General features: G+C 46.3%; 1 protein-coding gene across 1 annotated transcript in view; it reads left to right on the forward strand.

Moving 5' to 3' along the window:
* Nucleotides 1-11,276, forward strand: part of LOC115273722 (pancreatic lipase-related protein 2-like) — a 23,153-nt gene extending 11,877 nt beyond the window's left edge. The window contains exons 9-13 of the mRNA XM_029916944.1: nucleotides 2,533-2,651; nucleotides 4,535-4,664; nucleotides 7,277-7,388; nucleotides 8,241-8,408; nucleotides 11,162-11,276. Of these exons, the coding sequence (XP_029772804.1) occupies nucleotides 2,533-2,651; nucleotides 4,535-4,664; nucleotides 7,277-7,388; nucleotides 8,241-8,408; nucleotides 11,162-11,225 (593 nt within the window). The 3' untranslated portion in view covers nucleotides 11,226-11,276. The remainder of the gene's footprint in view (nucleotides 1-2,532; nucleotides 2,652-4,534; nucleotides 4,665-7,276; nucleotides 7,389-8,240; nucleotides 8,409-11,161) is intronic.
* Nucleotides 11,277-16,284: the final 5,008 nt, after the last annotated feature.

Genomic DNA, 16,284 nt, shown 5'->3' on the forward strand with positions numbered 1-16,284 from the left:
GGCTATTGTTGACAGTGCTGCTATGAACATTGGGGTACATGTGCTCCCATGCATCAGCAGTTCTGTCTCTCTTGGGTAAATCCCCAGCAGTGCTATTGCTGGGTCATAAGGGAGTTCTATCGATAGTGTTTTGAGGAACCTCCACACTGTTTTCCAGAGCGGCTGCACCTGTTTATATTCCCTGTGCTGACTGCTAAAGCCACAGCCAGCACCCGCTGACAGAAAGTGGTGCTTTAACGCCCTCTTGGCTCTGCACCTGCCAATTCCAACTTCAGGGACCTTGCGGCTGCTCAGCTCCCGGAGAGTCACTGTAAGGGCTGCAGCCTCCCACAGGTGACAAGCAGGCCACACATCATAGGAGCCCAGGCTTAACAAAAGAGGCGATTTCCAGTGAATAAGCCCATGAACACTGGAGTGTGTGTCTGTTGTGTGGAGCCCCGAGTCTCCCAGGCGCTGGGCGAAGGAGCACTGAAATCTCCTTGCCCCCCTCTGCTGAGACCCCTGAGCCACCATGTGGGATGAAAGAAACAGTGAAGTCTGGAACGGGTTCTGTCGTCTGGGGCGGGGCCCGCGGAACCAGCCCCTGCAGGAGGTCTCTGGGCACGGGGAGCCCAGAGCTGTTGGGGGCTCTTCCCATCACTGCTTTCCAGACACAAAGGGGAGACATGCCTTTCTCTCCACGAGTGGTGGGTGAAGCCCCACCACACCCCCCAGAAGTGACCCCCAGCTATGTCTGGTGTCTCTGCTGGTCACTTCGTTGGAAGTTTTGTACCACGAGCTGGAGAAGTGAAAAAACAATTTTCCAAACAAGAAGAGTTTGATTTAAAGAAAATGATGATCGAGGCGCTTGGGTGGCTCAGTCAGTTGAGCAGCTGACCTCGGCTTGGGTCATGATCTCATGGTCCATGGGTTCAAGCCCCATGTCGGGCTCTGTGCTGACAGCTCGAAGCCTGGAGCCTGCTTTGGTTTCTGTGTCTCCCTCTCTCTGCCCCTCCCCCAATCACTCTCTGTCTGTCTGTCTCTGTCTCTGTCTCTCAAAATAAAATAAAGACATAAAAACGAAAAGAAAAGAAAATGATGAAAAATAAAATGCACTGAGGGGTGCCTGGGTGGCTCCATTGGTTAAGCATCTGACTCTTGATTTCAGCTCAGGTTGTGATCATAGGGTCATGAGATTGAGCCCCACATTGGGCCCGCTTAACATTCTCTCCCCCCCCCCCTACTGCTTGCTCTCTCTCTAATAAATAAAATAAAGTAACATAAAATTAGATATGGTGGAAGAGTGGCCAGAGGCCACAGTAATCATACTGTCCATTGCTTTTACCTTGTGCCTGGAATTATAAGAAAGAATTTCTCAACCTAGGGCCAAAGGCACAAATAAGCTTGTTTCACGTGAGAGGCTCACCCAGTGTGTCCAGAGTTCAAACTCTGTGGCCTGGCCAGCGGGCAGAATGGAACCCACAAGCAGTATGTGATTGATCCTCACAGTGACTATTTTACATTAAAAAAATTTTTTTTAACATTTATTTATTTTTAAGAGACAGAGAGAAACAGATCATGAGCAGGGGAGGGGCAGACAGAGAGGGACACACAGAATCGGAAGCAGGTTCTAGGCTCTGACTCTCTGAGCTGTCAGTACAGAGCCTGACGTGGGGCTTGAACCCATGAACCGTGAGATCATGACCTGAAGCCAAAGTCGGATGCTTAACCAACTGAGCCACCCAGGTGCCCCTTCAAATTTTTTTAAATGTTTATTTATTTTTGAGAGAGACAGAGTGTGAGCGGGGGAGGGGCAAGAGAGAGAGACACACACACACAGAATCTGAGGCAGGCTCCAGGCTCTGATCTGTGAGCACAGAGCCCAATGCGGGGCTCACACCCACAAACTGTGAGATCATGACCTGAGCCAAAGTCGAACACTTAACCCAGGTGCCCCCACAGTGACTATTTTAAAAGCAGGAATGTACTGCTAATCCTTTAGGCATAGAAAGACTTCCATAGTCAAGATGCTGGCTTCTCACGAAAAATCGGAACAAGTAGTCTCGTCCTTTACCATACAAGGGGCTGGGCCATGTAGGATCCCTGTAGAGGCAATTGCTATTCTCTCTCTCTCTCTGTGTCTCTCTCTGTCACTGTCTCTGTCCCTCTCTCTCTGCAAATACATTTCTCACTGCCCCCTACAGAGTCCCCAGCCCGCATCATTCCTTTACGTTCCATGCCCAGCCGCCAGAGCATTGACAAAGGTGCTTGTTGGCACCTCTCACTCCCCAACCCTTGTTGGCCCTTGAGTAGGACCTTCTTGGCAAATGGCCACAGTGGTGAGGAGAGGAAGGGACTCTGGCCACCGCCACTCCTAAACAAGTCCCCAGACTTCCTGCTTGCCCCGAAGTACGGCAAAGTCAGTGATAGAAATTTCACATTGCGCCGTGAAACCCATCTGTGAAATGCGGAGGGGTTCCTGCTCAGTCACAACGGTTCAGACTTCGAAAGTGAAATGTGTCCTGTGAGCACCCATGGCTTTTGCTTCCTCAGGAACCCGGGACTTTGTGGCGTGCAATCACCTAAGAAGCTATAAGTATTACTCAAGCAGCATCACCAACACTGATGGCTTCCTGGGCTACCCGTGTGCCTCCTACAATGAGTTTCAGGAGGTAGGTGACCCCAGGGCTGCGGGAGGACAGGCTTTGTCCCTGTGACGTGGAACAGAGTGGAGCTATAGCCTCATGACTAATGGGAGGAGGTACTGGACATGCTGAGCCTCTAGAGCCTTCCTCTCCCCGGGATAGACTGAGCAAAAGGGGACCTGCCTGCTGGGCCTTCCCTAGATCCAACCTTTTATTCTGGAAAATTCCCAGTCTACACAGAAGTCAAAAGAAGAGTACATGAGTACTGTATGCCCATCACCTACATGCACTGATTGTTAACTCTTTATGTTTATATGTACTAGTACTTTTTTTTTCTAAATGATGTCAAAGCAAACTCAAGGCATTAGGACTTTGCTCAGAAATACTTCAGCATCCGTCTCCTGAAAATGAGAGCATTCTCCTATAGAACAGCATTCAAGAAATTGTTAAGTTAATACACTAATGTTTTCTAACATATAGTCCATATTCGAGTTCCAGATGTCCAAATCATGACCTCCAGGTCGTCTTTCTGTTTCTTTCTTTGATTCTCCTCTTCCCTCTTTTACTCACTTTCTTTTCCTCCCTGCCCCTCTCCCTCCCTTCCTTTCTTCCCTTCTTTATCTTGCATTGCATTTATTTATTTTTTTTTAGTCTCCTTTAATCCAGAACAGCTCTGCCTCTTGCACTCTTCTTCCAAGGCATTGACAGCTGTGAAGATTCCAGGCTGAGTATTTGGCAGAATATCCCACCTGAGCTCATCTGGTTATTTCTTCATGATTCACTGAGTGCTGTTGACTCCTCAGTGTGTCACAACCAGAGGCACTGCCATTTGTTTAGTGGCACTTTGCCTCATTATTTGACGACTTACAGTTTGATGACTTGTTGAAGGTTTCAAAACCAATCTTCCAGATTTCCCCACTAGAGAAGTGCCATTTCCCCTAAGTGATCTGCGACGTGACATTATTCCACAGCGACAAGCCAGTGGGAAAGTGTGAGCTTCTTACCGGAGTCGGGCAGTACCCCAGGGTTGCAAAAGTTTGAAGTTGCAAAATACTTTTTTCTCCAATGTAAATGTAAAAATATATTTACACTCACATGTTTCCCTTTCAAAGTTAATTTTGAAAAATTAACATGCTTGGATTGAACTAAGGTCAAAAGGACAGTGTGTTCAGCCCCTAGGGTCTGTGGGTATTTATTGCACAGCCTTGGCTGTCTGTGCTAGTTACTTTTGGGGCCTGGATAAGAGTAGCCACAGCCTGCAGCGTGTGTCTTAGTGCTTTCCAAAGTGCAAAATAGCTCCACACAGCATGGAAGATGCATGGCGAAGGCAAAGGACGGAAGACCCGTGACACTGTAGCAGAAAACATTAGTCTGATCTGAACAGAGCAAACCACCTCCTCGAGGCTCAGTGAATGAACTACCATTTGGGGGAACATCAAACAGGGGTCAGTTATATAATTCACATTCAAGTGAAGCTGGTCATAGATCTGCTCTTCCTCTGCTCTTTGGAATAACTTAGCTGTCCCATTTACTCTCCTGGAAGATGTCTTCCAGTTCCCTTCCACATGTTAACACTACTGCTTCACAGATATGACTTGTCTACCCAACGCTACTCAGGTTTTCTGGGTACTTCTTTGGGTACACAGCAGGGCTTCCTACAGTTCTATGCATGACTCAGAAGATAAATGCATGGATGTATGGGTAGATGGATGCATGCATGTCAGCGGAGGAGCGGGAGAATGGCTGGATGGGTAGGTGAATGGGTGGGTAGATGAGAGGATGGATGGGGGACGGATGGCTGCATGGGTAGCTAAACATGAGGACAGATTGGAAGATGAATTACTTGCTTGCTTCAGTGAGTGAGTGAGTCAAAGCTCAGCACTAACAAACAACTTACGTTTTTTCACTAGGGTAGCTGTTTCCCTTGTCCAGCTGAAGGATGCCCCCAGATGGGACACTATGCTGACCAATTTCAGGGGAAAACCAGAGCTGTGGGACAAACCTTTTTCCTGAACACAGGAGACAGTGGTAACTTTACTCGTAAGTTTCCATTTTACTCTTTTACAACGCTTGCGAATAATTTGGAAAGGTGTAGCCCTGCTAGCAATGGCCAGAAACACAGCTCCAGCCAGCTTAGCTGTAACAGAATACAATAGAACGGTATTGTCTCCCCTTGTGTTTACCCCTTTAGCCAATAATCCTGGTCAGTGGAGTGCAAGGATGGGGACAGGCTGCTCACATGTTCACCCACCCTGGTGGCAAAAAGCATGAATCAATTAACAGAAGAGGATCATGGGGGGCAAAGTCACTGTAAGTCAAGAGGTCACTGTGATTATCTGTCATAGGAGTGCCCGACACAATCGTGCATGCATATGCACATGCATGTGCATACACACACACACACACACACACACCATGTTTGTGTTGTTATTTTGCCCAATTTCTCACCAAGAAAGGTACAAGATAGTGAAATCAACAAGATTCATTTGTTATAAGTAATGACACAGGGTAGCTGAATAGAAGCTGCTTCCCAAGGGAGTTGCAAATTAAAAAAAAAAAACTATCGCACTCTACAAAACACTTTCACATGTAGCATCTCATGTAATCCTCACAATATTTAGGAAAGATAACAGTTTGGCAGCGTCTATAAAGTCTTATGTGTGTATTCCTTCAAGCCAGTCATTCCACTCCTCAGGCGTGGCTTAGGAAAGCGCTTGCATAAGAAGGCGTGCTGGGGACGTTCACTGCGGCATTGTATTTAGCGCTAAAAGTTTAGTGATGAGAAACCTAGATGTCCGCCAACTGGTGAACAACCAAGTACCGTGTTAACCATTAAAAGCAAAAAGAGGGGCGCCTGGGTGGCCCGGTCGGTTGAGCATCCAACTCTTGATTTCAGCTCAGGTCGCGATCTTGCAGTTCATGAGATCCAGCCCCAAGTCGGGTTCTCTGTGCTGACAGCATGGAGCCTGCTTGAGATTCTTTCTTTCTGCTCTTCCTCTCTGACCCCACCCCCCATTCATGCTCTCTCTCTCTCTCTTTCGAAATGAATGAAAAATAAACATTTAACATAAATAAATAGAGAGAGCTCTATGCATTGAAGAGAGAAATCCTGTGAAGCACCATATGTGAAATAGGCAAGTAGCAAACGACACGTATGAAAACAACAAATGCAATACAACATGGATCAGCCAGGGGCCCGACAGGGGAGAGAACTCATCGCAGTGGTTCAGCTGAAGACCTGTTTGAAGGATCCACTCTGAGAGGCATGGGCAGGGTCAGAGGAACAAACAAGGGCCGCTGAGGCACCCAGAGTCTGGTGGCCGTGGGGTCCTGGCATGGCAGGCTGTCACGGAGGGAGGGAATTACCACCAGACGCCGGGTATAGAGTGGGAGACCACCGGGAGCGCGAGAGATGCTTCCGCCCTCTCCTCCGGCTTCCCCAGCTCCCACACAGCCTCTCATTGGCTGAACTCCATAGAAAGGCAGCGGCAAAGATCCCTGGTCGGGGGTGGCCTTCCAGAACACAAAGCAGGACAGAGAAGGGTGGTAAATCAGTCGGGGGGGGGGGGGAGATGGGTGGAGACAACACAAAATAACTGTGGAAGGAAAACAAGTCTAGATATCCTTTTATAAACGTACCCGTGTATGTACAAACGCTCACGGAAAGCTCCAGGCTAGGGTTCTCTACCTCAGCAGTACTGACATTTGGGGCTGGATAATTTGTTGGTGTGGGGCTGGGGGCTGTAATGCATTACAGGATATTCAACAGACCCTTGGCTGCTACCCATTGGCTGCTACCCACTGGATGCCATCAGCACCCCGCTCTCCTGGTGCAACAACTAGCAATGTCTCTAGACATTGCCAAATGTCCCCAGGGGTGCACAATCACCCCTGATTGAGAACCACTGGACTTGAGTCAGTATAGACATCAAAATGGTTACCTCAAGGAAAAACTTGAGATGTAGGACAGGTAGATGAGGTAAGGATGAAGGTTTTGGGTGTTTCTTTTTTTAAAAAACATTGAAAAATTTAAATAGTTCATTGCATGTGAAAGTAGTGAGAAACTAGAGGAGAGGAGTAGGTGATTTATCCCGATATGCAAACATCTCCCTGTCCCGATGACCCTTCCGTGTGATGATGTGAACCTCGGGCACACACGTGCAGGAAGTGGCTGTCTCTCTCTCTTTTTTTTTTTTCCAATTTATTTTTGAGAGACAGAAAGAGTGTGAGCAGGGGAGGGTCAGAGAGAGGGAGACACAGAATCTGAAGCAGGCTCCAGGCTCTGAGCTAGCTGTCAGCACAGAGCCTGACACAGGACTCGAACCCACAAACCGTGAGATCATGACCTGAGCCAAAGCCGGACGCTTAACCGACTGAGCCACCCAGGCTCCCCGCGGCTGTCTCTTATCCATCAGGATGTGCCAATTGGCAAGAGATTGTGCTGAACTATAAAGTTTTTGCCCCTGAGTGCCTCACCTCCACCTGGAATCTGAGTGTCTGAGACTCAACTTCAATGAAAGAAACCATTGTCACCTTCCCCCCTTACCTGGCGTCCTGGGGAGATTGAGAGCTGGGAGGAAGAATGCTTCCATGGGGTGATTTTTTTTACTAACAAGATGAATTCACTGAACTGATTGTATGTCTTTGGACAGGTTGGAGACATAGGGTATCGGTCACACTGGCTGGAAAACAGAAAACAAGTGGGTACTTCAGGATTGCTTTGTATGGAAGTAATGGAAACTCCAAACAATATGAAATTTTCAAGTAAGTTCGACAGTGAAGTGAAGTGGTCCTACTTTTCATAAAAGAGCATTTCTAGGAGATTGGGTATAAACTGCTTTATAAATCTGGCCATCTATTAGACAGAACCAGTGAGTCCCAGAGCTTCAGAGCTGGAGGAAAATCGTAGCATCTAATCCAGCCATCCCATTTTACAGGTGAGAAAAGCGAGGCCCAGAGAGAGGAAGTTAACTATTTAAAATCAGATATGTTCTCACTTCTTTTGCAGTGTCAGTCATTGCTTTCTGACTCAGGTTTAATGGGTATCAAATTCTTCAAAGGTCGTTTATGTGGTGAATCGTGACAGCACATACACTCTTTACCCCCCTCTACCCCCCCCCACATACATACATACATACATACATACATACGGAGCTTCTTCTTGTTCTGGTAACCTCAGCACCTAGCTTTTGTTGGGCATAGGAGGTGCTTGGTAAATAGGTGTTGTATGAATACGTAACTGTACTACAGAATTACATCCTGGTTGTGTACTGACTTTTATGTAACACTTTTCATGTTAAGTTAAAGTTCTTTGACAGCTTTCTCTTCTCCATCTGAAATCCTAACAGAAGACCTCTGCATGCATCTTTAAACACAAAACAGTGGATTAATTAGTCCTGTAGTGTAATCATAGGGTTAATATGCTTCCCCAAATATTTGATTTCCCCTAAGGACAAATTTAGACAGTACAAATCTACAGTTCTATATTTTTTGAAGATGTTTTCTTCACAAATACATGTGTGTTTTAGCAGCCCCTGGACGGACATGAAGTCATTCAAGGTATTTGCAGAAAACCAACAAATTGTTGCATATAACACTTTATGTCTGTGCTTTCAGAGGATCCCTCCAACCACATGCAAGTCATATGCGTGACATTGACGTGGACCTCAAAGTTGGAAAAATCCAGAAGGTTAAGTTCCTTTGGAACAACCATGTGATCAATCTTTTCCGGCCCAAGCTGGGGGCTTCGCAAATCACAGTGCAAAGTGGTGAAAATGGGACGGAGTGAGTATCTCTTATGCCACAAACATTGTATTATCTATATTTACATATCAATCTATCCACGCATGCATCCATCCATCCAGTGACCCACCTACCCGTCTACATAACCATCTACTCATCTGTTCATCCCTTTCTGTCCACCTACTTAACCATTTACCCATCCATTTATCCATCAGCCATCTATCCAGTCATCCATTTCTTTATCCTTCTGGCCATCCAGCCATCCAGCCATCCAGCCATCCAGCCATCCAGTACCCAACTATCCATCTCAGCCTCCCCCTTTGCCCCAACCCCCGGTCTATCCATCTGATTCATTTTGAAAAATCAGATATTTTTCTCAGGCCAAATTGAACTTGGCAGGAGCAAGGCATCGGTTAGTTTAAGGCATAAATTTGAGAAACAGGCCAACATGAGACTATTTTATCTCAAACAATGAGGAAAATGCCTGGGAAGAACTTGTAGGAAATTGCTAAGTTAATTCCAGTTAGGGTGCCATCCTTAATGTGAATTAGTTTGTTTGAAGACTCTGGCATGACAAGGATAGGGGGTGGGTTAGGATCTAGCTCACAGTGGCGATCTCTTCTTATTCAAGGGAACAGAATCTTACTTGTTGGGGGGTGGGGGTTGCAGGGAGAAGACCTAACTGTGTTTGAAACATGCAAAGGGGCGCCTTAGTGGCTCAGTTGGTTGAATGATGGACTCTGATTTCAGCTCAGGTCATGATCTCACTGTTTGTGCAAGCAAGCCATGCACTGGGCTCCAGGCTTACAGCACGGAGCCTGCTTCTGATTCTCTCACCCTCTCTCTGCCCCTACCCCACTCACGCTCACTCTCAAAATAAATACATAAACATAAAAATATTTTTAACTTTTTTAATGTTCATTTATTTTTGAGAGAGAGAGAATCTGAAACAGGCTCCAGGCTCTGAGGTGTCAGCACAGAGCCCAATGTGGGGCTTGAACTCACAGATTGTGAGATCCTGATCTGAGCCAAAGTCAGATGCTTAACCGACTGAGCCACTCAGGCTTCCCTAAAAAAAAATTTAAATACAGAATGAAAGAAGGCCGCCTTCAAAGAAAAGCATCATAAAATAACAGGATGTTGGAGTCTAAAGGAAGCTTAGATATCACCTCTCAACAGCCCTCGTAGGAAAGTGAGATACGGAGATTCAAGACCACATAGGGAAGCTGGAGGGAAGAATACTGGACCCCAAAATGTTTCCAAAAACACGCACCAAGATCTTACTCAGCTGCACCACTTAACTGTGCTAGCTGTAAACCTTAGTATTCTAGATTCCTCCCCATGTTGTTGGAAGGACCAGACGTCACTGTGGTTGTGTCATGACTTTGTACACGTAAGAGCAGAGCACGAGCATCAAGCCCAGAACAGACGTAGACTCGGGTCTTCTGACAGCCAATCCCATCCTGCTCACAACAGCCAGATCCGTCAGGCCGGGTGTTAGAATGCATTGTGGAACTGTCTGGATTTCACAGTAGTGAGGTGGGGGTTGGGTGGAGTTATTGTTGCCAAGTACAGTACAGCCACGCACTGTATATTGCAAGTACCAAAGTCACCACCTCACACAAGGGACCCCTTGCCAAGGAGCTACATTCTGAAGCTGAGCCCTGAGGGAAGGCTGGCATGGTCAACCATCCTACTTTAGCCAGAGACATCTCGAGGGCTGGAGGAGACCAGAAGTGCCCTGCATCTCATGGCTCGGTGGCTGACCCAACCTGACCAGGCTTCGTCCCTCAGGAGTGACAATCCTTCATGATCTTTTTTTTTAAACATCTTTATTGAGACATCATTCCCATAGCATACAATTAACCCTTGAGAAGGATATAATTCAATGACTTCTAACATATTCACAGAGTTGTACAGTCATCATGTGATCAATTTTAGAAGATTTCATTACCCCGAAAGGAAACCCCATACCTATTAACCATCACCCGCTAATTTCCTTATCTCTTTGCCCAGCCCTGGTCTCCTTTCTATCTCTGTTGATTTTCCTGCTCCAGACACTTTGTAGAAATGGAATCCCGTAATGCGTAGTCCATTGTGACGGGCTCCTCTCACTTAGCATCATGTTTTCAAGACCCATCCATGTTGTAACATGTGTTTGTACTTCATTCCTTTTTCCTTCCAAATAATATTATACAGATAGACCACATTTCGTTTATCCATTAGTCAGTTGATGGACATTTGAGTTGTTTCTACTTTGGGGCTATGATGAATAATGCTGCTTGTATACAAGTTTTCGTGTAGACATACATTCTCATTTCTCTTGGGTATATAGGAGCAGAATTTCTAGGGCATAAGATAACTTTAGGTTTAACTTTTAGAGGAACTGCCAGACCCTTTTTCTGGAATGGCTGCCGCCTTTTATGTTCCCAGAAGCCACATATGAAGAGCTAACAAGGGTGCCCCTGGGGACGAATTGTCAGGCCCACAGATGCAGGTGCATCAGAGATTCTCTTGATTTCAAAAAAAAAGAAAAAAAAGAAAAAAAAATCCTGGGTTGGATGCAGCTGATTCACTCTCTGCTCATTAAGAAGCCACAGGGGAGGAGGATGTTCTTTGAGTGGTTTTGCTTAGAATCCGCACCCCCCCCCCCACCCCGAAATCAGCCTGGTCTAGCAGAGCCTTCCAGTCAAAGGGATCTGAATTCCAGGGCGCTGGCTAACTGCTGTTTACGCATTTGAGGTCACGTTTCCACAAGCAAATGAGCCTCATGCTGAACATGTTTTCCTCCGCAGGTCTAATTTTTGTGGCAACAGCACGGTGCGAGAAGATGTTTTACAGTCTCTTTACCCTTGTTAAAAATGCGGCACTCTCATATCTTTGTGATAATAAATTCTTTAATGCCCTCGGCTTGGCGTTGAGGTGTTAATTTGACCCCCTCCATGTTCTGAGGTCACATTTCAGACATGATTCGCGAGACGGGTTTGATCAGAGGGAGTCCTGAACCCCCCCCCTCCTCTGCTCTCTCTTTCAAGGCACTAGGTGTGGCCTGTTCTCAGGTATTTCCTTTCCTTAGACAATGAATTTCTGTCCTATTGGATGAGGTCATCATTGTTCCCTTGTGTTGCTCACCCAGCTTTTAACATGCAGGGTAGGAAGCAGACCCCGGGCAAGGACGGCCTATAGCAGGAGGAACTCAGCGGCAATTGTTACTGAGATTAAAGCTTGCCTGTGGCCTTGGAGGGAAAGGGGCTTAAAATAACTTAATACATGTACATAGTACAAAATGCAAAAGATCTGAAAGAGTATTCTTACACAAGGTATGTCTCTGTCCACCCTCACCCTCCAAGTCTCTGGTTCCTCTTCCCAGAGACAAGCACAGTTTCCTTCTTTTTCCAGAAATACTCTACATGCCCACACGTGTGCGCCCATCTCAAACAGCCAACCCCCCCCCCACGTTTCAAACGAATGTTCACATACAATAGATACCGTTCTCACTGCTTTGTGCATTATCAGTACATTGGATATTCGTCTCCAATGGTACAGGAAGAGCCTCTTCATTCTCCTTACAGTTTCAGAGATGCCACCGATGATGCACGGGGCGCGGTGTCTCTGCTAATGGGCCTAGGAGTGTTTCCAAAATTTTCCCATTATGAATATTCATGCAGAGCCACTATCCTTTGTGGTTGTTTTACTTGACAAAAGTCTGCCCGGTAAATGTTCAGGATGCATCTCTTTGGGTCGGGATTGCCAGATTGCCCATTGTAGCCACCACACCAGTTACAGTTCACTCAACACCACAATCGGCTGAGCCATATGAAATTGCCACCCTTGTGGGCCAAGAAAGTAAATATTGGTAATTTCATACGGTTCCTTCTAACAGGAGGGCGCTTTGCAGCCTTACCGACACGGTGAATTGTCCGACCTTTTTTGAATTTGGTAGGGTAAATTTGGTAACGGTAAGGTCCTTTTCCTTAAATTGCAATCTGTGTTTGTTTTATTATGAACGAGGGTGAGCATCTTTTCCCTTTTGAGTGGCCCTTTGCATTTCTTTCTCTGTAAACTGTCCAAGTTGTTTGCCAACTCTAGGCATCTTTTTCATATCATTTTTGCTTCAAACATTTTTAAAATATTTATTTATTTTTAAGAGAGAGAGAGAGAGAGAGAGCACAAGTCAGGGAGGGGCTGAGAGAGGGAGACACAGAATCCGAAGCAGGTCCCAGGTTCTGAGCTGTCAGCACAGAGCCTGACGCAGGGTACGAACTCACAGACTGCAGGATCGTGACCTGAGCTGAAGTCGGATGCTTAACCAACCGCCTGAGCCACCCACGTGCCACTATATCACTTTTACTTTAAAAGCATTTTAAAATGAAGAAAATTGGAATATTCCACCAAATGCAGATATTTAACCAAGTCACCCTTCTCCCTGGGAAGAAACGGTAAGTCGGTTGAAGGGCCTGGACCTTCCTCACATGGCAGGTGCCCAAGCCAACCCGGACCCAGCTCCTACACAGAAGGTTCTCCAGGTGCTGTAATCCAAGGGGCTTCCCAGGGGAATCTAAGCACCCGAACTCACACCAGGTCAAGGCCAGGTTGCGCAGCCACGCCCAGGTTCCAGCTTTCCTTCCTGAGCCAGATACTGGTCTCCATGGTCATCTCTCAAGGCCATTGAGCAGGCAGAGTCTGTGCCCAGATCTTGGGGGTCTCAGTGCCACCCCGGGCAGAGCAGTGGGGGCCTTTGTGGAGTATGGTCTTTCCAGCCTGGACTTCTGCCCACGCATGGCCCCCCACACCTCTGGCCAGCCCGCCCACTTGCTCCTGGGACCCCAGTGATCAGAAGGCTGCTGATATGTAGTGGATGTTACTTTCGGGGCATAGAACGTGGTGGTATGTGGTGCACCTGTCAGGCCAGAGGTGTGGTATTTCCCGTTCAATTCTTAGAATCCAGAAACAGCTTCATTTAGCAATTCTGAGAACAGCGTTGTGATAGAACACTGCGGGTGATTCAGCCCGAGATTCCAAGAGGAGCTCTGAGCACCTTCCCAGGGATGCCTGCGATTTGTAGACGTGCTTGAGCACAATACCTTGGGATTTTTTTTATTAGACTATTGTCTTTGTATTTTCTAAATTCTTTTCTGGAAACCCAATAGAACATTTAATATCTTGGTCTGGTGCAGTGAAATAGGTTCATATCTGAGACCTATGAGACCACCTAGATGTCAGTAAAGCTACAAATTATAGAACGGAGGTTCATGGCCCTGACTGCATATCAGAATCAACTGGGTAGCTTTAATTGTTTTTAAGTTTATTTATTTTGAGAGAGAGAGAGAGAGAGAGGAACACGTGCATGAGCTGGAGAGGGGCAAAGAGGGAGAGAGAATCCCAAGCAGATACCTCTCTGTCAGCACAAGCCCGACGCGAGGGGGGCTTGAGCCCATGAACCACGCATGACCCGAGTCGACATCGAGAACCTGGTGCTCAACTGACTGAGCCACCAGGTGCCCTGCGACGGGGTAGCTTTAACAGAAAACCCTATGTCCAGGCCACACCCTGGACCAGTCAGGATTTCTGGGGTGGAGCCCAGCACCAGTACTTTAAAGTTCCCAGGGCGGGTTCCAGTCAGGCTTGAGAATTATGTATGTTTCCTTCTAAGAGTTTGTAAGGACACTTGCTAATCTTTTACCACTTCTCACTCTGTGATAATCAGTTCTGCAGGAGGGAGGAGCTGGCTTTGAACCTCAGTGTCCTGTCTTTCTACCTCAACCACCTGGGCTGGTTACTTCACATCTCCAACTTCAATGCCTCCCCGGGAATGACAGTTGCCCTCTGGCACAGGGTGACTGTGACAAATAAGATAAAACATGCAGGACACCTGGGTGGCTCAGTCAGCTAAGTGTCCGACTTTGGCACAGGTCATGATCTCACAGTTTTGTGAGTTTGGGCCCCGTGTTAGGCTCTGTGCACTGACCACGGGGAGCCTGCTTAGGATTCTCTCTCTCTCACCGCCCGCCCCCCCCCTCCCCGCTTGCACTCTCTCTGTCTCTCTCAACATAAATAATGTTTTAAAAAGTTAAAAAGAAAGATAAAACAGGCAAAGCACTTAGTACAATGCCTGACCCATGATAAACAGCCAATAAATGAAGCAGGAAGAGAAGGCAGGCCTGAGTTATTCTCAAGAGTCACAGAGACACCCTGACCTACATTAAAGACAAGTGTAGCCTCAGAGAACGCATTTGAAGAGGACACAACAGGGAATTAGTATCCAGCAAACATAATGGAAAGCACAGCCCAATAGAAAAATGGACAAAGGGACGTGAGCAGACAACGCACAAAGGGAAGTCTGAATAATACGTATTTGAGAGTTACCTTTGCCGGTAAAGAGCAGAATATAAATGAAACAAACAACCTGACATCTGCAACCATCAGAATGTCCAAAATATAACTTTAGCAATAAAAAGTAATGAAGGGTCCATATACGTCAGCTTGGGTAGGTGCCCCAAATGCCCTCTTGAGGACAAAAACCAGGGTTGATAAGATACCATTTAGATACAGAAATTACTATTTACATACGTTAAAAATTTTTTTAAATTTATTTTTGAGAGAGAGAGAGAGAGAGAAACAGAGTACAGCGGGGAAGGGGCAGAGAGAGAGGGAGACACAGAATCTGAAGCAGACTCCAGGCTCTGAGCTGTCAGCACAGAGCCCGATGCGGGACTTGAACTCACAAACTGTGAGATCATAACCTGAGCCAAAGTCAGACCTGAGCTTAACCGACTGAGCCAAGCAGGCGCCCCTTATGTACATTTTTGTTCCTTACATACATTTTTATTCACAAAATGCTGGGACCCACTGTATATGTGGTACAAAATATCAAAACGTGACCATTTGGAATCCTTCCTGATCAGTCGTGTCATTTATTTTTCATGACAATAGGACATCAGGCACACATGAGAAAAAGTTCATCTTTGCTAATTCCACATGGTAGTTTTGGTGATGATCGATCAATGCTATTCTTTAGTAGTTTTCATTTTGGACCTAATTTTAAAAGAAAAAAAATGCAGAATTAGGGGGTGACAGTACTTTGGAGCTCAGAACATGTGGCTGGTAGGAGGCGCTACTGGTGAATGGTGACGGAGTCCTTTCTCTGACCCCAAGAAGGTCCCTCGTCTGGATATGTATTCAAATCCCCATTCATCTGCCTCTATTCCCAAGACACACAGCAAGAGACTCCTCCCTCCTCTGAATCTCAGGAGCCTGCATCCATCACATCTTCCCTCCATCTTCAGGCTCTGACAGTCCTGACACTTGTCCCCAGTGCCATGCTGTCATGCTTATACCAAAGGCCCTGTTGAGGAGGACAAAACCCGGGACCCGGGCAGCACCTGCCAGAGCCAGCAGAGACCAGAGCCAGTAAAGACAGCTTCCTTTCTTAGCGCTTACCTGCCCAGGCACAAACCACGTAGTGCCTGCAAAGATCTCACAGAATCAAGATTTAATGGCGACAGAGGTGTGATACAAAGCCTTCCATTAGGAACCAGGCGTCTCCCTCTTGTCTCCTCAGCTTCCATAGGGGAAAAATAATGAGTCCTTTACAAAGCTGTTTCGTAAAATGTTATGTTAAATGAACAACAAATTACTTTTCCTTTTACTAGCTTTTAATGCTAATGGTGCCATTTATTCCTGACCTTCAGAAATATGAGATATTTTAAATGACAACATAAAGAGTTCTTGTTTGAAAACGCAAGCTACTTTAGGCTGCATATTATTACTTATAAGTATAGCATGTGCCAGCATCATGCGTTTCAGCGGCGCATTTATATCTAACTGGTATATATTTCAGCTGACATTTATTGTTCTCCGGCATATGTGTCAAATTTCTTAATGATGACTCTGACAAAGGCATGGAGCTCGGTATATA

The sequence above is a fragment of the Suricata suricatta genome, chromosome 2, assembly GCF_006229205.1.
Source record: "Suricata suricatta isolate VVHF042 chromosome 2, meerkat_22Aug2017_6uvM2_HiC, whole genome shotgun sequence".
NCBI lineage: Eukaryota > Metazoa > Chordata > Mammalia > Carnivora > Herpestidae > Suricata > Suricata suricatta.